Source organism: Ascaphus truei, chromosome 4 (assembly GCF_040206685.1).
Source record: "Ascaphus truei isolate aAscTru1 chromosome 4, aAscTru1.hap1, whole genome shotgun sequence".
NCBI classification, from domain to species: domain Eukaryota; kingdom Metazoa; phylum Chordata; class Amphibia; order Anura; family Ascaphidae; genus Ascaphus; species Ascaphus truei.
The window spans coordinates 265,111,665-265,135,353 of NC_134486.1; the positions used below are offsets into that span (position 1 = coordinate 265,111,665).

The 23,689-nt window shown below is 39.8% G+C and overlaps 1 protein-coding gene across 5 annotated transcripts in view; it reads right to left on the bottom strand.

Annotated features, from left to right (window-relative positions):
* BACH2 (BACH transcriptional regulator 2) overlaps positions 1-23,689 on the bottom strand; it is a 308,499-nt gene that overhangs the window by 72,883 nt on the left and 211,927 nt on the right. For 3 of the 5 annotated variants that reach the window (XM_075597461.1, XM_075597462.1, XM_075597465.1), the window contains one exon: positions 3,472-3,726. The exons of 1 other annotated variant lie outside the window; for it this stretch is intronic. In XM_075597461.1, coding sequence (XP_075453576.1) covers positions 3,472-3,726 — 255 coding nt within the window. Of the gene's footprint in view, positions 1-3,471; positions 3,727-4,753; positions 4,908-23,689 lie in introns of those variants that run through there. One more of the 5 variants, XM_075597463.1, reaches the window with a different exon arrangement.

The window sequence follows — 23,689 nt, forward strand, 5'->3', positions numbered from 1 at the left end:
AAACGCGTTGGATGGGTCTTTTGTCACATTAAAGTGCCCTTTTAATCATTTTTTGTCCTGGGTTCTTCCTGCTCCATTTGTGCTGGTGCGCTTTTTGGTCTCCCTTTTCCCTGTATTGCATTGAGTAGCTGCACAGCCTGCCTGCCTGCCCTACCAGGATGTGAGTACTTGTATATTTTTCAGGGGAACCTGCCAATGAGACTGATGGTGAGTGGGTTGCACCACACACCACCTGTCTTCAGGAGGATAGTACCCATTATATGACACAATAGGTACTATATCAATTGTTAGTACCCTGGTACAGTGGTCTGGCTTATTATCATTTTGAGATATACCTGCATTTGAGCGCTTCAGCTATTTTCCATATCACATGATACATAAAGCTTGGCCCCCTGCAGACGCACTTACCAGAACTCCCTCCTACTGTCTCTGTACGTTCTCCCTACCTACCAATTAGACTGTAAGCTCCTCGGGGCAGGGACTCCTCTTCCTTAATGTCTAAAGCACTTATTCCCATGATCTGTTATTTATATTATCTGTTATTTATTTGATTACCACGTGTATTACTACTGTGAAGCGCTATGTACATTAATGGTGCTATATAAATGAAGACATACAATACAATTACAGTATGGCTATTATAAATTATTAGTGTAAAATTATTTCTATTTACTAACAAAAGCTATAAATATAAACTGCACATATATCAGGGGTAATCTCAATTGCATCAATCGAGTATTCAACATGCATCAAAAAATATTTTTAAAAAAAACAAATTATGCATCCTATGTATGAAGTCACATTTTATAAAGGTTTATATCACTTTTTTTGCACTGAAACTTGATGTGCGCATTTAGTACATGGGCCCTAATACGTTTTGATCTGAAGTGAAGAAAAGGCAAACTTCAGAGCAAACCCCTTTATGCTAAAATATTCAACCACAAAAGAAGAAAAGTTGTGGACAATGCTTGACAAGTCAGCCTCAATGATTTATTACAAAGACATGATTTTGTTATAAACAGTACATAGTGACCCATTATTACCAATATATTTAGGTATCAGACACACCCAGAAATGGATGCTCTAGCGCTCGTGTTTCAACCTACCGCACACTCCTGCTAACCCTTCAGCTCGTGGGTAATACATGCAAAGCCTATATGTTTGATGCGCTTTCTGCTGCTTAATTGAAGTCTCTGTTTTCAGGAAGCAATAAGAAACATGAGACAAAATCAATCTGTCCGGCTGGCAATTAAACTTTCATCAAGCAACCTAGCAAAGAGACAAACTGGGCAAGCAGGGAGAGGAGCAACCCAATTCTGAGAAGCACTGGCTCCTTCAGGAACAGAGTACCGCTACATAACAAATGACTTCACCATTTACTCAAGAGCTATTAGTAGCAATGATGAAGTAATGTTAATTGATTAGTGGCCTCCTGCCAAGAACATTGGCATGACCTACAGTGCCCTTGGCTGACAGCCATGTACTTCTCTCTCTGACACCTTTTTGAAAAAAGGAAATCTGAAAGAGAAGTGGAAACTATTAAAATATGAAGCCCAGCTGGAATTTCATGAAATAAATGCTTAAGTAGTTGGTTAAAAAAAAATAAAATGAAGGGCATAAGTAATTAAATAAAACAAATATATGGCTATATTGCCAATCAAAGCTCTTAAGAATAGTCTGATAGTTCATTCTTTCCAGCTATACTTTGAAAAAAGAAACAAAGAATATAACTGAAAAATGCACATTTTTGGAAAACATTTTGTACTTACGGACTTTAACATCACATTTTCATATTTCAGAGAAGAGAAGTTTGTTTGCTAGATTTTGAATAGTGTGATGAAATCCTATTGAATTGCTCTACTGACCATAAAACAAAAACTAGTTTTAAGGAGATCTTTAAAGCCTGTATTAAAAAAAAAACCTTGAAGTCGTTTTCACTTTTCAAATTGCAACAAGTTTGGAAAGAAGCCTGTGGTGGAGGTGCCATGGCATTATGAAGTATGCAGGTGTTACTTTATACTGTATCTTCAGTTATCTGGTACTCTTTAACGCCATATAGCTTCTAAGTCAGTGTTTCCCAACCGGGGTTCTGCAGGCCCCCTGGGGTTCTGAGAGAGGATCAAAAGGGTGCTGCGGGATTTCCCTGTTCTCCCAGAGCAGGGCTGTTGCTAGGGGGCTGGGCAGTTTCCTCCATCCTGATTGGCTGCATTATCCAGCAGCAGCCCATCAGGAGGTGACAGGAGCCCGGTGGTGTGGTCAAGCAGAGGAGGAAGCAGCATGGGCAGTAGAGCGGTGAGGCTGTGTATCTGTCCCTGTCCTCTGTGTATTTGCTCTGTCCTATTGTGTGTGTGTGTGTGTGTGTGTCTGTATGTCCTGTTGTGTGTGTATGTCCTGTTGTGGGGGTGCCTCAGCAACTAAGCTCTGTGATTAGGGGTGCCCAGGGAGAGAGAAACGTTTGGGAACCACTGCTCCAAGCTATTGGCAGCACCGTTCTCTCATTCATTTAACATGAAGTAAACAGAAGTTTGTTTCTTTATTCATTGGACCCTTTCGTTGCCCAGGGTACGGCTTCAATAATTCAGCATCTCAAATTTACCAAGGTGAGAAGGTAACACCTTGATGCTTATGATCTGTGAAAATGTTGCAGGCATGCTCAGGAATCCCAAACCATCTATCAATATTAATTATGTCCAACTTCGCAAACATACATTTATTCTGCTCATCGCTAGTATCAAGAGCTCCGTTTCCCTCTAATACATCTGCATCTGCTGAATTAGACATTTATAATGGTAAAGTTGAGAGGAAAATGTGAGAGAGCAAGAAGTAAAGACAAAAACGTTAAGATTTAGCAATTCTTCAAGGAAGGCAGACTGAAAGAACAGACTTTTTTTTAAAAGCTTACGGTTGTAAAAGTGTGTCAAGTTTAGACAATGGTGGTCCTTTCATATAACTGATCTAGGGAGAATTTTAGTTTGAGGTATAGAACATTTATATAGAAAACTACTGTATAAACGATTCTATGGAAACTCACAAATGCTGCAGTGTAATTATTTGCTTGTTTTCAGAAAGAAATATGATTAGTAGAGTAAGTTTCCCACCTTGTGTACTCTTGAGTATAGCAGAAATGACAAAAAAAATATTGTAAAAACAAAAACATTTACACTAAAATAATGAATTGCCACATTGAAGAATTAAGTGTAGTTCTATGATTGAAAAATAAATAAAGAGCTGTACTTTGTGACTGTACTCTATTGAAAGTTTTGTTCTATATTCCAATAAAGATAACGTTTGACAAAAAACAAACAGAATCAAATATCTACTTTGTGCACAGTACTCATTTACTGTATCACTGTACTATAGTCCTCCATGTAGATACAGGTTTCCAAGCAGCGTTACTCAATTATGCAAGGTACAGCTCATCCCATATGTTCACAACAACCTTGTTATTCCTGTAAAATGGTGAGAACGTACCTCCTCTGGCAAGCTGACAACCAAGTCATGTTCAGTCTGCCCAACCAGCACTTGCAAGAAGTATTCACTGCACGCAGCCAGCACCGCCCGATGGGCTCGGAACTCCTTCCCTTCTACTAACAAAGTGACATCACAGAGAATGTCCTGCTTCCACTGGTCATTGAGGCACTGAAGAATGTTAGTACAATGGACTGTTGACTCATACACGTACATGGGGGATTCAGTCTTCTCATCTACAGACATTCCGTTCACACCCTGAAACAGAAGTCAAAACATATTACAATTAGCGAAGATATCTCACAGTGCCTTATGATATGAATACTTTAAGAACGACAATTTACTTCCAAAAGCTGTTGAAAGAATGGCGGAAGATTCCATAGGTAAATTATTTTGTCCAATACAGAAGCAACCATCAATTCATTTGTCAAATTTTCAGATATGGAACTTTACTTTGTGGGAGGTGGGTTCTGTAACTGATAGACAACAGGCTTGCTAAAAGTAAATCAGATTTTTTTTTTAAATTTATATAAAAATGCTAAAATAGGGCTAAAAAAAATGACCAAGTCTCTGAAACCCCAAACCATGGACGTGGCTAGGGTTATTTTAACCTTTGTTGTGGTGGGATATGATGTGATATTGTACGTTATCCCTGCCATTGAATCTTATGGAAAGTCTGTGATATTCTGCGTTATAAACGCAATATTCTGCGTTAGCGCGATGCAAGATAAAGCTGGCTACATCTGTACGTGTTGCACGATTCTGAAATAAATCACACACATAGTCCAGTGTCTGTAAATGATTGCTAAATAACAGGATATTGCGAAACTTCTGTGTATTAATAAAATATCAAAGCTACCTTTTACGGAATGGAAGAGCAAGCAAACATATGCCATTCGGTGACTGAATGAAACCCCAGAAACTTGGCATGTAATTAAAGCAAAGTGATATTTGCCTTTTTATTTTTCCACTACATAGCCGGAGGTCCCAACAGTTTCATCAGAGCAATAACAACAAGTAAACTCCTCTGTGAATCAACAAAGTCCCGCTAACAGGTAAAAGCAGTAGATTGTTTTTTTTTTGTTTTTTTTGGAAAGATGTAAACCAAGTTTGTTTTACCACTTCATTTTCATTCACGATCTTCCCTTTTTTTTTTTTTTCTTTAAACAGTTCTTTGATTATAAATATTGGCATATAATTTATATTATATATACACAGGAAATAAACCAGTAAACACACACACAGACAAACCAATAATTTGTGGAAAAGCTGAAAAGTAATTTACCTTAGGTGACACCTAAAAGGGCAGTCTCATCTGAACCCCTTCAGTCTGCATCTGCGTCGCCCAAAGGCAGACGCCGGAAAGAGTTCCCCAAGAGCTGCTCCCCTCTACACAGAACCAATGTGCTAAGGGTTAATATCTGGGTTTGCCTTCTGCTATGTGTTTCGTCAACCACACCCACTGGAATGTTAATGACCCAGGAGGACAAAGCATTTGGAAACCACAGCTCTATTCAATCTGAACCCCTTCAGTCTACATCTCCGTCACCCCAAAGGCGGACATCCTTTGGCACAGCCGAAGGGCAGCTAAAGGGCGTGAGCAGTTTGCTGCCGTTCGCTGATGTTTGGTGATGTTTGGTGATGTTAAAGCTGATCTATGTCAATCTGAAACTCACCATCCCTTTACCCCCCCCCCCCCCAGTACTCCATTTTCCAACTCTAACTGTCCATGAAATGTCTGAATTGACTGTATAACCTCTGTTCATTTAATTTAACCATATGCTGTTATCACAACTCTGTGCCCAGGACATACTTGAACACGAGAGGTAACTCTCAATGCATTACTTCCTGGTAAAACATTTTATAAATAAAGAAATACATCTACAACTAATAGCTGTGGCATGTTTAAATCGTGTATATGCAAGGGCCTACAAATGTATCACAAATCAGGCAATTGTACGTATTTACAAATTATTTTTTAAACTTGGAATATATTCATGGTAACTAGCATCTAGTTACCATGGAGATACTCCAAGTTTAAAAAAAAAAATTGTACAGATTTATTTCTTTATTTATAAAATGTTTTACCAGGAAGTAATGCATTGAGAAGCATGAAGCATCTTCAGAGGGTTTCCAAATATCTGTATCCACGCTCTCCCAGATAAATCTGTTTGAGAAAATCTTAAAAAACAATTGTAGATTACCACTCTTTAACCTTTTGGTCTGTGGCTAATGACGGCATCATTATTACGTTACAAACAAACAAAAAGTGTAGGGCAGTAAGAATCTGATGAGGATGAATTTGAAAGAACTCTGTGATAACACATTTTCTTTATTTTTACAAATCCAGTGAAAATGTCAAATGTAATATATTTGTACGGAACCTTTTCATTTTAAGGGTGACTGAATATTTCTAAAGAAGCCAATTACATTGATATGTCTTTTATATATAGATACTAAAGCAACCCTGGCAGCAAAAGGGTTACAGAAGAAGCCAATTACTATGCCAATGTTTTTTGATAACTGTTTTTCCGAGCTAAGTGGACCTCACATTACCTGCAGGAATTATGCCCGTCTCACTTTGGTGCTGCACAGTTGTTTAGCGAAACATGTAACTGGCTCACACGACAAGACCAGCTGTTGTCAGCTCAGTGGGCACGTAGCCCCATTACCAGCACAACAGTCCATAAAACGTCACTGACCCATTGCACCCTGCTCCTGCTCCAGGAGGTCCCCAACCAACCCAACTGTTAGGTCAAGTTAATAGCAAACCCATAACTTAATAACTTATCACGGCGAAGTACACAATTACTTCAACTGCCCTACTTCCCCATTCCTACTCTTTTTTATTACTTTTTCTTTCTATTAAAAACAGCCATGAAAAAAAAGTAACAGCCCCAACAACCCAAGGGAGGGTGGGTAGGTGGGACTAAGCTGCAGGGACACTGCTCTCGCCCAAGGGATTTTTCCGTACCAAACTACCACTATTGGAAGAAACCAACCCTCCCCCTGCTTTCCAACCCTCCAGTTGGTAATCATAACAGTTATTGTTCAAATGACTTCTTTGCAACCAAACCAGACCTCTCTCCGCAGGTCATGCACCTTCTTTGCGCCAAGTTTCAGAGGCGGCCCGATACGGACTCCATGGGCTTACGTGAGCATTAGCGGGGCTGTAAAATTCTCATGTGCTACGTACGGCGCGCTATATTGTCATTGTGAAGCGCTGTGAGTCCCGTTGAGAGAAACGCGCTATATATAACCGTTATTATTATTATTAACGCAAAGTGCTGCAATACCAATCCATGACAATAAAATGTTAAAAGAGCTATTTACACAGATCTCGCTGGCAAGTATGCAAAACCCGGAAACTGCCGATGCCACCCACCTGAAACTCCTACACACTTTTACCAATTAATTATCAATTACAGCACAGCATAACACCAGCGCAAAAATAAAACCGATGCGATTTAATTACACACTATTTTTCTTTGTTCCTGAAAATTCTATACAACACTGGTTTGGATTAATAATTCATTCAGCAATAAAGTTTCAGGAAAAGATAATTATACAGTACAACAATTCTCACACTGATTTCTGTAATTACAGATTACAGCTGTGTTAGCATTTTAAAAGGTTAGGGAGCTGGTACAAATTGCCATGTCATACTTTCTATATTAATGGCTGTCTCTTTGAACACTGCATATAATTGAAAATAAAATAATGGACACATCACAGCGCTGACTAGATCATCTCATTGTCTCGGATTAAAACGCATTTTAAAGCACTTTTTTTTTTATTTTTATTAATCACAATGTTATTTATATATCTTGAACTACTTCTAAGGTGAAAGTTATTCCATAAGCATTGGTTAAAGGCCATTAAAAAGTAGTGTATTGTGCTTTATTGCAGGAATTATCCAATTTTCAACAAACTTAATTAGAAATTTCTCTCTTTCTTTTTTTTTAATGACATAAGTCCTTTCATGATTAAAACATAAATGTCAGTTTAAAGATGTATTATACTTAAGACTACCACACTTAGAACTTGCTCTTAAATTTTATTTTATTTGTGCAAAAGAATAATTGACTGCATAGAGCAGGGGTGGTCAACTCTGGTCCTCAATGGCCACCAACATCTTTGACTGAGCCACTGATTCAGCCACCTGCACTGAAGCAGGGATATCCTGAAAACCTGACCTGTTGGTGGCCCATGAGCGCTGGAGTTGGCCACTTCTGGCATTGATGGTGCTAGGCAGTGCTGGCGATCCTTCAACACGCGTGCCTGAATGCATCTGAGCTAGCACGCCAGTAGTCTGACCTTCTTATTACCCTAAAGAGGTTGCACATGGGGAGAGGTAGGGGAACCAATAACTGGTAAATGAGGGAAAAGAAGGCTCAGATGCATCATACATGTATAGAAAGAATCAAGTGCACAGTAGAAAAAAATGTGGTATCCCATTAGAAAATCTAATTTATGTTCTAGAGCAGGGGTGCGCAAACTTCCTCCGCTGCGCCACCCCGTCTGCTCTGCCCCCCCCCCCCCCATACCTTGAAAGCAGCGTTAAATGATGGTGGGGTCACGTGACATCATGTGACGGCATTTGACGCCCATCACAATGGAGACGCGTGGACGTAAGGCCTGGTAAGTTAGTTTACAGAGGCCTTGCGCTGAATAGTGCGGGGCCTCTGTAACCGCCATGCCCCCCTAAAATCTGTTGCACTCCCCCAGTTTGCGTACTCCTGTTCTAGAGCCTGGATAGAGTATAATGAAGCAGGTGTCAGGTTTTGGGGAAATCTGATTAACAACCAGTCCTAACCCAGCCAAAACTTTAGAAATTGCCCTTCTTATTTGAACATAAGATTTTTGTATTGCGATGGGTAAAAATATGGGGTTTATAGAAATATTAACTGAAGTTTAGAGTGATGGTTACTTCAGAGTACAGTATACCTGCTTTGGACCTCTATACAGCTTGCACCACTCCTGATAGGCTGTGTATTCAAATTTAGCACAAGTCCAAGTTTTGCAGTATAATCACATCTTATCTTTGGAATTCAATGCACCACAAAATCTTAGTTGGCAAAAAACGTTGCCCACCTTGTCTTATGCATACGTACAAATTGTCACACAATTGGCAGTGAAACAGAATTCCATAGTAAAAAAAAAAAAACAACCCAGCTAACATGTTTTTAAAAAACATAGTATATCCAGTTGATATACATTTTCATAAACACCGTGCCAGCAGCATTTAACAGTATTTTTCTTGAAGGGTGTTGAGCATCTGTGGGTAACAGGCAGGCCTCTGGGGCTTCACCTCTGTCCATGCAGCCTGCTCTCCCTTTGTCTTAATATGGAGGGGGCATAGATGTTGCGGATATGGATCGCAGCTTTCCCCATGATTACAATAAGGGGGTATAAGAAATTTTCATGCAAAACCTACAGTTTGTACATTTGTGAGAAATATACTTTATCAAGACCACCGTTTTCCTAATGGATTCCAGACCAGAAATGTATGTGCGGGAAACTTGTTTCAAATTCTTACTTTCATAAAATATATACTTTTGTGGGGTGTTTTTATGCTAAGAGCTCAGGTTTGCCTCGACAATAATCAGGTGCATCTTTTGCATTCAGTTCTGGGGGAAAAAAATCAGTGAACGGTTTTGCCAATTTGGACCCTGCATTGATCAAACAATGCAACTCACCCTAGAGAGATACCAATGAAATGCTACACGCATGCTGTAAAAACAACGTACCGTCTTCACAGGTACTGTATGTAGAAAGTTGCTAACAGGAATCATACTTCAAGATATTGATAGCAAAATGTTGAACATTTGTTTGGTCAGGTAGATGGCACAAATCCTAGGCACTAAAAGGGTTAACTAATTTAGCAGGCATGTAAAGATCAGTCTAGGACAATTGGCCGCAGCCTACTGTCCCTCGGCAGTTGAACAGCAGTGACAAGAGAGCCATGGCTAGAAGTCCCTTTCTGTCTAAATGTGGCAAATTGAAACCCTGCTAACTGCATTTAGCATGGTCCAGAATAATTTCTGTGGGAAACTGGAGGTTGGATACTTTTAACCATCCTAGTACTGTAGTTTGTATCCTGTCACTCAATCCTAAGTATTGTGATACTGTGTAGTAGTGTATATATATATATATATATATATATATATATATATATATATATATATATATATATATATATATATATATATTATATATATTCTTATCCACACTTTCTCTCTCCCCCCCACCCACCTTTCTTTGACACTGTCCCCTTCAAACACATTTAACACCCTACCTTATCTACAGTAAATATCTGTTTTTTTTTCTCCTCTCTACACTGTTTTAGCCATTGAATCCTTTGTATATCAGTATTGCTAGACCTGAAGAAGAGAGGATAACTCTCGAAAGCTTGTCCTATGACATAAATTGTTAGTCCAATAAAAAAGGTATCACCTTATACTGAAGAACTCATTTATTCTGCACTATCGCAACTGGACTAACACGGCTATTTTCTGCTATATATATATATATATATATATATATATATATATATATATATATATATACATATATATATATATATATATATATACACACACACACACAGCTCATCCCCGTTATAGCGCGATCCGCTATAACGCGGTGTACGCATGGACCCCAAATTTTAAAAAATAAAAATAAATTTTGCACACTGCACACACTCACAGCACTAGCACACACTATATATATATATATATATATATATATATATTATATATATAATATTAAATGGTTTTAAAACAATTAAATGGTTGATTTATAATGTTTTTCATATTTGTACTGAAATATTTATAGTATGTCAGTGTGTGTGTGTGTAAGTGTGCGTCTGTGTGTATTGCACAACAATGGACATGAACTCATGTTAGAATTGTACTGTTCTTACTATTAGCACGTCTATATTTATAGTATGTAAGTATGTGGAAGTGTGTGCATTGTTCCCTCAGCAGTGAGCAAGGGCGGGATGACCATGCCAAAGCAGGTATTCGGCACCCTGAACTTCGCCATGTACTTGTGCGGTTCTGACCCGCTGCTGTACCTTATGTGCCACCTGCAGGGGCTGCGAGGTGAGTGCCGGTACCTCGTGCCTGCTCCTAGCTCACACCCCGGTCCGGAGGTCCCGGGGAGCCGGTGACAGGCAGTGGCACTGTGCTCCTGGGCAGCCGGTTTGCACATGCGCGCCCATTGGCTGGCGTGTCCCCCGGCAGTGATCAGGACGAGCATGGCGGAGCACGCACTCGGAAACCTGACATTGGCCCCGTACTCGTGCAGTTCTGGACTGGTGCTGCACCGCACGTTCCGGCTGCAGGAGAAGCGAGGTTAGCGTGTGCGGAGGCCGAGGGCTCATACTTCTGCCGTGGTGGCAACTCACACCCCGGAGCAGAGCTGGCATCGGGAGGGGGGAGGGGGGTGTGTCGGAGCAGAGCTGGCTAAGTTGCTCGAAGCGGGTCTGGCGAAGGGGGGTCAGAGCGGAGCCGGCTGGGGGGGTTGATCGGAGCGTGGCTGGTGTGGGGGGGAAATCGGTGTGGACTACTCGGGGAAGTGAGGCTGCTAGGGGAAGATACGGTGGCTGCTGGGGGACGTGTAGGGCTGCCGGCCACCTCTTCCCTCCCCCCTCCCTCCTCCCAATAGGGCGTGCGGTGGCCATTTTAAAAAAAAATTAGCGTAACCCCGGTTCTAGCGCGGTCGGATCGGGTGGTCCCCGAGGACCGCGCTATAACGGGGTTGAGCTGTATATATGTCTGGAAGTGTCAAGATACAATGTTGTGTTGCTATTAATAGCAATGACTTATAGGACATTAGAAACCATTCACCGATATCTAGTGGACCTCTCTCTTCACATCAGTGTATCACTATTTATACTGTGTCACCATTTGTGAGTGACTCTTATTTTTGCAAGGTATTTTCTTTGTTCACTATTTATTTTGGGTGTTTGTTTTGTGTGCTCCCTACACTTAAAGGAGAAGTGGGAAAAACCACCAACATCGGGAATACCCTGGTAACATAGGTTTCTTTACTCAGGGGGGGATGAGGGGGGTATGGGTGGCTTGTCTATGGATCACAGATATATATGTAGTTTACCAGAAACTAGTAAGTTTGACACATTGTTACGACTCATACTGTATATAATTCCCAAGCTTTTTGATCAGGTTTTTAGATTAAGATTTGATATCTAATAAAATGTTATTATTTTTGGTTCATTATTAGGAGGATTTCTTTGAGGGAACTGCAGAGGGTTCTGTTCCATGTGCAAGTTGAAACTCTGCACTTTTGCAATGGCAACAGCATTTATTATTTGTGTATATGGGATGTTAATTCCACAACATTGAAATATTTCTAATCGCACTACTGTAGAAACCTATAAAACAAAACTGTCGCTTTTTCCTCCACAATATTACAAAGATACGCCCTTTCCTCTGTTGCTCGACTGCTAATACTCTGGCTCAGGCCCTCATTCTCTCCCATCTCGACTACTGTAACCTCCTGCTGTCCGGTCTTCCTGCCTCTCACCTGTCTTCCCTACAATCTATCCTAAACGCTGCTGCCAGACTCAGTCAACTCTTTCCTAAATCTGTCTCAGCGTCTCCCCTGCTGAAATCACTCTCCTGGCATCTTATAAAATCCCGCATCACACACTCAATTCTCCTCCTCACTTTTAAAGCGTTACACTCTTCAGCCCCTCCTTACATCTCAGCTCTAATTTCTCGCTATGCACCATCCCAACTCTTGCGTTCTGCTCAAGGATGTCTTTTCTCTACCCCCTTTGTATGTAAAGCCCTCTCCCGCCTTAAACCTTTCTCACTTTCTGCCCCGCACCTCTGGAATGCCCTTCCCCTCAATACCCTACTAGCACCCTCTCTATCCACCTTTAAGACCCACCTTAAAACGCACATGCTTAACAAAGCATATGAGTAGCTCCGTGGCTGATACTTTACACCTCATACATAAAACTTGGCCCCTTGCAGACGCACTTACCAGAATGCCCTCCTGCTGTCTCTGTACGTTCTTCCTACCAACCAATTAGATTGTAAGTTCTTCGGAGCAGGGACACCTTTTCCTAAATGTTACTTTTACGTCTGAAGCAGTTATTCCCGTGATCTGTTATTTGTATTATTTGTTACTTCTATTATTGTCACGTGTATTACTGCTGTGAAGCGCTATGTAAACACATACATACATAAAGACAGTGATTACACCTTAATTCTGGGAATTTCTGTGATAAAAGAATTCTAAGATTTTCCTACTGCATCTCTCTTCCCATACATACATATAGCACCTACAGTATTGTACTTAAAATATGTGCAAACATTTAGCTGTTGTCAGAGACTGAGAGAAATATACTATTACATAAGGAGGGGCCAAGTTAATGCAATTTGAAAGAGAAGCAAAGGGGGAAACCAAGTATTTTCTCACATTACTTTTACCAATGCTTGCGGTTTTTTTTTGGGTCATGTATATATTGATTTGCAATTTTAATCAGAAAATTATAAAACCAGATGGAGGGTTAGTGTAGGGCTAGGTTTCACTAGAGCCTCAGAAACGTACAGGGGCCATGTACAGATCTAGCAAGACTTGTCTTTCTGCCTCCTATCACATAAGTCCTAGTAGCTACAGGCAGTGTCAGGCTATCCTGTGGGGTTTACCCTCCCCTCATGCAGCCTCTTTAAGTGACAGGGGTGAAGGTGAACTGGGTCTGTGTACAGCCAATTGACGCAAACCTTGTGCCCTCCCCCTCTGTACTGGAGAGGAGGCGTTCTAAATTATAGGCAGTTCTAGTTCCTCCCGGCTGGGAGTGGGACATTCTCTTTTGGGTAGAGGTATGCTAGAAGACTGTCATGGTGGGGACTGTCTCCAGTACACCTGGACCCTGCTATGACTGGTGGCACTAACATCATGAGAAGAGCCAGAAGGATCACCAAAAGCCTGTCCCATTTCCCCATACCAACGCGGACCCTCAGCATCTCCTGGACCCCCACGGGTATTTAGCACCTTAACACCTGTAGCTTTAGCAAGGTCTCCCAGAGGGGGGAGCAGTGCTACACTTACTTGACGGCGGCTCTGAAGGATTATAATGCTGAGTAATAGTCCCATTCAGACCCCGCGCAGCTCCACTGTTGCCGACAGAAAGTCTGGTAATATCTGTACCAAGATTTCTTTATTTTTGAAAAGCATGCAGCAAAATTGTAGTGCTAAAAACTAAGGCGGACCTTCAAAAAAATGTGCGGCTTGTGTATTAAAGTTATGCATAATTTGATGTTTGCATGTTTTCTTTTTATTACGCCTCCCTCGTGTTAAGTTCCCAACTGACAGAATTAAAATGAAAACAGAATTATATGTATTTTTTTTTATAAACTAGTATTAGTAAAATAATTTTTATAATAGCCATACTGTAAAGAATCAATTTTGTTAACCTATGCAATAAAACACATTCATTTTTGTACATCTGTACGACAAGCATACTCCATCTATGCACCAGAAGCAAATGGGGGAAAAAACGAACCGTTTTTGATGCAGCTGGCGCAGATGGAGAAAGGTCAGCTTAGTACATAGATGCACAAGAGTAATTGAAGTAGTGTTTCACGTGCTCCAATACAAAAAAATGTTTGCAATGCTTATTACGTAGGACCAAGCATGTAATCCTGTGTGTCTCAGATTATTCACCCATAATTACTACGAGTAGAAAATCGGAGCATAAAAAAGGTGATTACTCATATCAAGCATACGCGTCTCACAGGGTCAGGATATCACAGGGAAACATGACATTTTAAGGCCTAAAATCCTCCAACGTTCAATCGTTTGGGTGTATTAACATCCACGTAGAAGTTAAATCTGCTCCTAACTTCAGCAAATGCTTTCCCTCCTTCGCACTTTAACATAACCACAAGATGAAACCATTTTGTTACCAGAGAGGGTATGTCTGCAAAGCAATGCGCTCATGGTTCTTGTGATGGTTCAAAACATGGGCAGCTACAATACATCACACCTTTTACAATCCATCTCGTGTTTGTAAGTGTCGCAAAGGTTTTGCTCATTATGACGCTATGTCACTATTTCATTACGGAATAGTCTGAGTAACATTCTTTATATTAAAGTCTGCAACTAACGTGTATAGAAAACAGCGCTGTGTTTGCGCAGCGGACTTCTGCCTTAGCACATCTTACAGCCCAATAACTTGAACGGGCTGCAAGGTGTCCTAAAGAGCAGTGATTTATAGCAGGAGGATGCTTAGTAAATATGGTCTGTAGTTCTCAGAACGCTTTCTTTCAACAACAGAAAGAACAAAGGTCTGTCAAAGTGCAATCCCTTCTAGCGCCAACGTGACAGTGGCAATGAAACACATACGGGCTTATGGAAACAAAGCAAGTTCATATATTACTTTAAAGAGGCAATCCAAGGCAGCAGATTTTTTTGCCAATTAATATATATATATTTTATTTTTTTTATTTATTATTATTATATAATTGAAGCAGAGGTTCTTCAGAGCTGAATCCCATTAATTTCTGCTCTGGGGACCCCGAATGCTTCCCGAGATACTTACCTGCGAATTAGCTGCCGGTAGCAACTCTCCTAGGCTACCAGCGTTCACAATATGTCCTCGGTTAAGAGATCTCAGTCCTGCGGGCCCACAGGAAGCCGTGACGTCATCGGTGCGGCTTCTTATTGGCCCATGTGACGCGGGACCTTTAAACGTGAAAGCCCTGCTGACTGAGCCAGAGCAGCTACCGGCCCCTACTTCAGAGGTAAGTATCTCCGGATCTGAAAATACCGGGGTTCAGGACGTTCTGCTTCAATTCTATATTTAAAAAAAACCTTTAAAAAAAAAAACTTGCCGTCTTGGATTGCTCTTTTAAGGCTGCAGACCAGGCAATATCTTACATGTGTGTTTTATTTTTTACTTTTAATAAATCAGCTCTGTACTTTGAGAAAATACTTGTATCATTTTTTTTTTTTTTTTTTTTTTTTACCACTGTGAATCACATTTTTAATGGATTATAATGTAACAAGCATTTTTTTTTTCTTTCTATAGTAACCATTTACAAAGTCACATCCCCATACTCTTGAACAGGCTATGGCACACCCCTTTTTGAGACCTGCCTTCTCTCTATCAGTGCACCAATTGTACCTAGTGACTGGTCACATGACCTTCACCACAGAACTTTGCCTCTTTGGTCCTCTTCTGCCTCACTGACAGCCATTTAGTGAACCCGAGCCAAATCTTCGCCGATCGACAACTTCGCTAATTACTTATCATTGTGTGGATTATATTGATGCGCATATTAAAGGGAAAAGAAAACATAAAACCTCCAGCTTGGACTTTTGCTTTAAAGGTGATTATTTAAAAAAAAAAAAAAGGAAACAATGATGTCTACAGTAGAGGCAACTCTTATTCGAACAAAAACCAGTGGCAATTCCCCAAAAAACCCAGGAAACACCCAGGTACATTCTGAATACATGCCTTAAACTTTCCTTAAACTAGCCCCAGCATTTCTGCATTGATTAATGGCCTATCAGATTAACAGCGGGGGTCCCTGGCAGTCCCTGCTGTGTTAATCCTATGGGTCGTTAGTCAATGCAGAAATGCCTTAAATGTGCCTCAAACTAGCCCAGAACATACCCAGCACATACCCAGCACATACCCAGAATGTAACCCGGCTAGTTTACGGCAAATGTTAGAATAAACGTTGCCTCTACTGTAAGTGTTATTGCCCATTGTGTGTGTGACAATACACAGAAATACATGCAACAATGGGCGCTTTTAACACCGACTTTTTTCCTTACCCGCAAAATCTTTAGAAAACTATCGCGGATATTGAAGCACAACATGTTGCTCTGCCAGATGCGCGCTTTCTTTCCTCAGAAGACTGCTAATGGCACATCATGTTATGCTGCCTCATCTTGCTCACAGTATTATTTATTTAATGAGCCACTATACACATTTCATTAGCCTGCTGTGTTAAAAGTGACATTATTTTGGAATCACGGTTTATTTTAAAAAATCTGCTGACACCAGCATACATTCATAAGAAAAAGGGAGACTGTACCAACAGGCAGAGACACTTTTAAACATTAATAAGTAATAACAAACCAGGCTTTTTGCAACTAAACGTAACAAGAGTCCCCATACTTTTACACTTCATAATATTTCCAGGAGAGGTACAGTAGTAGTAGGGTTGTAACTACACATGCAAATACCACAATACACCCCAAATGTCAATGCTACATTAAAATGTATAATTCCGTAACCTGCTCATTAAGACATTTGGGGTTTTAATGCAGCATCAAGTGTTAGAATAATGAGTGTATTGGCAACTTTTTGATGATTGTGAAACACAATGTTAAATTTACATTCAGCTGCAACAATTGCATGTGCTCTATAAAACACACATGCGCACGCATGCGCAAACACGCACACCCTAAAATGTTAAAGTGGCTCCAAAATACAGGTGTATATTCAGAAACCGTATTACATTTCTTAATCTTGTTACATACTTTAATCAACATGATCTGTGGGTTTAGCGTATGTCTGACCCTCAGTGGATGTTACTGCAGAAAACAATATAAAACATTCCATCCTGTACGCTGTAAACACATCTTCCCTAAGTTGGGGGTGACCTTGGCTCCATTCAAATGAATGGGGCTAAAATATTCTCCAGCTTGGGGAAAGATACTTCATAGTATATTGAATGCATATTGATCACAGATATGCAAATGTCATAGCATGTCATTTTTACAACACTTTCTCCTTTGATAGAAAAAGTCATGAAATAATGACTGAATTAACCCTCACAACTCCCCTCTACCATTTACATCATTGTTTAGATACAACGAATACAACGTTTACAACTAATGATTGTTTAACCTGATGTGCTTTAAGTTAGCTCACGTGTGCAGAAAATACAGTAACTCTCTTACAGCTCCATATAACCACTTCCCATTACAGACGTCGATCAAAAGTGAAGCCTTTGAAACATTGAAACATTTATGTTCATGACACATATACACATGCTTCAATCATTGAAACAGGCCATTTTGGAGGTAGATGTACAGTATACATCAAAGTCAGAATGGTAATTTAAAACTGGAAATAAACAATCGAATCTATGGCCTGTAGTATGAAAGAAGATGGTGGCTGATGCCAAAAGGTAAAACACAATGCATACTGGTGTGCAAAAAGCATGTAGGACAGGATAGGAAATAGCAGTCATCACCTGTCAGTTTGTGGTTAGGTATGTAAAAAAAAAATGCCTCAAAATCACCCCTAGACACCGGTTATCCAGGGACACAGCAGTGACCTGTCTCTTACATATAATAACTGGAAGGCCGCCGCATTACCATGAAACCGACACTGGTTCCTCCTGCCTCATGTTTATACTACACTATATCTTCCACACTGTACAACAATGAAAGCAGTTCTGCAGCAACCACCGTTCTGCAATCAACTCACTCATCGTGATGTGTATGAGTGCGGTAACAACGGAAGTGTGATTGCATACGCATAGACAGATCGCGCAAGAACAGGGCTTTATTGCACCAACATGCCAGGTGTATATCGACTTTAACAGGTGAAGAGCTCATATTCGTTACTGGCACTACTGAAAGTTTCTAATCATCCAGCGCTCAGAAGAGTGCTGACGAGGACTAGGATTTGTACAAACAAATCACAGGAGTCACTAACGAAAATGAATCAAGCACTTTATCAAAAGACATAGCACAATTTTATTCTGGAATGCTCTGGTAGAGGGGGGGGGGGGGTGGGAGGAAGAAAGTCTCACCATTTTAAAACAATGATTTCCAGATAATATGCCTTTATTTATTTTTTAGAAACACAGTGCTACAATGCTTTAAAAGGGAATGTGTTAATTCTCCTACAAAAATCATTGGTAAGACATCAATCGTTCACTTCTTGAGGTCATATGTCCGTAATTAGAACAAAATAGGGGCGTAGAGATGGATTAATTTTTTCTGCTGATTTGGATCGTCCGGTTCCTTTGGTCTGCGGATTTCCGCGATTCAGTCTCAAAAAGGGTGATTAATCTTTTCATTATTTTTTTTATTTTTTTTTCCACCAACAACCCAATTCGCTGATGGATTTGAAGAATCCAATCCATGGATTGTTAACGGATTATTGAATCCGGGGATTGGTTTCTTAAGATCCACCAGCGGATTCCAATGGCGCTTTGGATTAATCTGCGCGGATTGAAACTGGAACAATCCGTCAACGGATTTTACACTGCGGAACGGATTTTGAATGGAAAGGTTGGGAAATTCCACGAAGTGGATTTTGACAGTTTCGCCCATCTCCAGTTGTGAGGGCATCTAAAAGGATGCATGGTCATAAAACGTAAAACTGTATTAGAGGGTTATCTCATTGTTGCAACTATTGCGCCACGTTTTTATAAAGAACCAGAGATTCACTGGAACAAAACATAAATGGCTTAAATTGAACGACACTGGGGCCAAATTTGAAGCTTTGCAAAATCGACGCAATGGCAGGGATATCATTATTATGTCCACTGATAAATTGGGAACAATTGTCGTTATACAAGTTACACATTATAAAACATAAATATTGCAAATATTGGGGAACCATGACCCCACTAATAAATACAAAAGGAAAAGAATTTCATCTTGCAGCTAGGTTTACCTACTGGTTGGATTATGGAACAGGAATTACATTTCCTTACTACTGAACATCCAGAGACCTGTACTATACATTTATTTAAGGAGAAGGAACAGCTCAGTGAGTAAGGACACTGACTGGCACTGAGTTTGATGCAGGGGAACCTGGTTCAATTCCCGGTGTTTGCTTCTTGTGACCTTGGGCAAATCACTTTATCTCTCTGTGCCTCAGGCTCAAAAAAACATGGATTGTAAGCTCCACAGGGCAGGGACTGTGCCTGCAAAATGTCTCTGTAAAGCGCTACGTAAAACTAGCAGCTCTATACAAGAACATGCTATTATATAAATCCTGGTCGTCTCAATATTCTCTGCAATCACATAACTTTTTCAGACCAATTTAGATTATCCTCTTTAAAAACAAATAAAAGTACATGAAGTCGTATGTACAGGACACAGCATTTTTATATTCCTTATTTGTAATCTCATTAATATTCCTGACAATGCTATCTTGCATTTTTCGAGGTCTATATGTATATTTCCTATCAGACAAGGATTGAAGTAATAGTCACGGCCTTACAAACATCCTATAAAAGGTCATCTTCCCTCGGAATTTTACTTTTGGTTTCTTTAAAAAAAACAAAAAAAACAACTGTTTTGTTTTGAAAGTTCTTTTTATGTACAAAAGAAGGGAACAGCAATGGGAAGCAATATAGCTCACTGTTAGACTATTTCATGGGAGAATACGAGAACAGGTAACTATACCCCTTATACACAACACCCCTTATACACAACACCCCTTATACACAACACCCCTTATACACAACACCCCTTATACACAACACCCCTTATACACAGCACATTTGGTTATGGTTACGGTACATTGACGACTGATTTGTACGTCGGACTGTAGATTTAAACACCCTTGAAATAACGGTCAGATATTCAGCCAGCTGGAGCTACTTCACCATACCTTTTTTGTTTGTTTAATTTCACACTGGAGAATGACTCAGTATTAGATAGTAATTGTACATCAACATTCAGTAGGGATGATTCTCCGGGAAGCGCAGGAATATGTGGAAGTAAAAAATATATTGATAGTGCAATATTGTATGTGGTAAATTCGGAGTAAATTGGCTGATCTAATATAGATGTACTCACAAGTGTGAGAGGGTTAAAGTCACGTAAAGGTATCTTTCAATAGTATGGATATCACACGGTGGTCAGGAAATCAGTCTTAGCCCCATATAGACTCCAAGAGACCTTAAAGAAGAAGACTGGACATAGTGCAGACTGTATACAAGGAATTTATAATAGGTAAGTGGAAAGTATTACACTCACATGATTTCAAAAGTTTAAAAGCATTTCGATCACACGCAGTGGATCTCAGCAGCCGAATAGATGGTGTCTCTAGTTCCCCTCCTTCTGTGGCGTGCGTGTCACGGGTTGCGTTCCAACTGCACCGCAACCCGTGACACGCACGCCACAGAAGGAGGGGAACTAGAGACACCATCTATTCGGCTGCTGAGATCCACTGCGTGTGATCGAAATGCTTTTAAACTTTTGAAATCATGTGAGTGTAATACTTTCCACTTACCTATTATAAATTCCTTGTATACAGTCTGCACTATGTCCAGTCTTCTTCTTTAAGGTCTCTTGGAGTCTATATGGGGCTAAGACTGATTTCCTGACCACCGTGTGATATCCATACTATTGAAAGATACCTTTACGTGACTTTAACCCTCTCACACTTGTGAGTACATCTATATTAGATCAGCCAATTTACTCCGAATTTACCACATACAATATTGCACTATCAATATATTTTTTACTTCCACATATTCCTGCGCTTCCCGGAGAATCATCCCTACTACTCACCACGAGGACTGACAGAGCAATCCTCACCGGGTTATAGCAGCACCTGTTTATGTGTTTGTATAAGTATCACCTTTTTGATTATTTAATCACTTTTATATCACCATTTTTAGCTATTTGATTTATTTAGAGCGCCACTACTTTTGATAAGTTTCCTTTTCACATCAACATTCAGAGAATACCATATTAGAGGGCAGATTATTTCCACAATTTTTGAGAGTATACCGCACTGGGGATAGACATTATGCAAAAAGGCAAAGCAAGATATGAAAAGGTGCTTTTGGAGATAGAATAGTGAGAGCTTGACAATAGCACAAAATGAGAACCCATGTCACAAACGTAGGATAAGTTTGTAGGTTTGTAGTTACCAATTCAGCAAGTACAGCACTTACCAAGATTATACACAAGCATTGGGAAATCCCACAAACTGATTCCATTTTGGGGTCAACCTATGCTGTATAAAAAAAGAGAAACAACCCCTTTGATATCTAAAGAAAATGGAAAATAGAGCCAAAATGTATTAACATTTTGAATTAGATCAGATAACCCTTCCAAATGAGGACTCCGACGATACACATACAGATTTACCACCACAGAATGTTTGCTCAAGCAACTGCTCCATTTGTGGGAACATGATTTAGACTAAGCACTTCACACACCCAAGGACAGATCAAGCGTATAGAATCAATTGCAGCCTTAACTCTAACGCTACACATGTACATTGGGATACGCTGGGAAGATCATCCAACCGCTATGATGCAGTTGATTATATAAACCAACAAATATGAAACTACAAGAAGGTAGTCATAATGCTTCATACAAAGCTCTTCTACGCATAACACAATTTTTCAGCCCAACGTTACAAAATCAATTCAAATGAAAATCCATTCTTTTAATTTTTCTAAAGATGCACACACAGTGCAAGTTTTGGGAGTCCAACTACCATTTATCAGCCAATTAATTCTCAAAAATGACTGCTTAAATATCCCTACAAACATTCACCAAAACTGCAAGATTTAAGCCTGATCTCACAAATGACAAGTTCAGACAAAGGATGTCAACCGATAGGCATGACAAAATAATCACATTGACATCACACTGAAGAGAAGCCATCATGACACCAGAATGCGGTCTTATCCTTTGAAATCATTTCACAATAACACAGCATTTTGATTCTGTCCCATAACCTTAAAATGTATTTCCCTAGAGAGGTTCAAAACAACGCTATTACTTTAAATAAATTGTTCATTTGAATGCACAGTTCCTAAGTGCATTTCTACAATAATATTCAAGTTTACACCAATAACAAAAAGTCTTCATCATGGATAGTTGTTTTTGGTACAATATAGTTATTTAAAGCAACAACCCCACCATATAGGAGTTGAACGTATATATATTGTTCGTATCTTGCCCTCTGAGCATGTCCTGCTCTTACAAATAATAATTGATATATTATCTTCTGAGGTTATCATGGTACCATTGAACTGCACTGGACTCTGGGCAGAGCTCCATTATAACCTCCCGGGCACTTAACATTTCAATCGCTTCTATCTCCTGAACGAAGCATCAGAATTTAACAATGAAACCCGACATTGGAAAGGTCAAGACGAGATCTTTTAAACCAAACAAATAGCGAGCAGCGTAGTCTGCTGCTTTTAATTTAGCAGATATCTGATAAGCCGTGATGATAAAAAAAAATATGCAAAAGAATAAACATGCTTGCTTTGGCAGATATTTAAAAAAAAACATATACTAAAGCTCACTTATTCCTTCACTTATAGTACAAAAAAATAAGTCAACTAATGACTGAAAAGTCATAACAGTGCCATCCCTTCAGGACTGTAATTTGGACACGGTATGCAGTAATGCGTGATTAGGTCACAGTTAACTCAAATCATTCCTCAACGATGACATCCTTATGTTGCTAAATTATGGCATAATCAGTCAAAATATGGGTGAAAATGACCATAACAACCGTGGCAACATTTTTTTTTTACAGTATATTTTCCACTGTTTTAACTACCGAGTCCACAGTAAAAACAATTTAGTATGATTTAGAACTGACAGCTGCATGATGTGTAATTTAAGATGTCCCAATACTGAACACAGTTTTTTTCCTGTTCATATATACACAGCTAACATTGCTCGATCACTTATGACTCAGTGCTGTTGCTTCATGTTACAAAGACAGGCACTATACATTTATTCTGTCCCTGCTGGGTGTTTGAGCCTGCAAATAGCAAACCAATCCAAGCCTCACATGCCATTAAACAGATGTAGCGCTAATTACTCTGCAACTTTGGGTCAGCGCAGCTTTAGCTGTGCAGGTAGATCTGCTGAAGGCAATTCAAACCACTCATGCATTAGTCGTTCAGTTTCTATCCTGCAGGGTGCACTGCATTGAAATATTACCAAACAAAGCTACTGTATATATCCAGCTACTTAAAATGGAACCTCTCCCACACCATTCTAAAGAAAACACTGCATTAGTAAAGATTCCATTTCACAGCTCTTGTAGCTGCATTGTCCTGGGGAAAATGAGATTTGACATTTGAAAGTGCAAGGAGAGAACTATCAATAAAAATATTTGGTACTTTATGTAAAAAATGTACATCATAAAAACTTACATGTTACAAGTTATAATCAGTTCTGGGAGATGGGAGATGGGAGGCAGCAAATACCCAGGGTA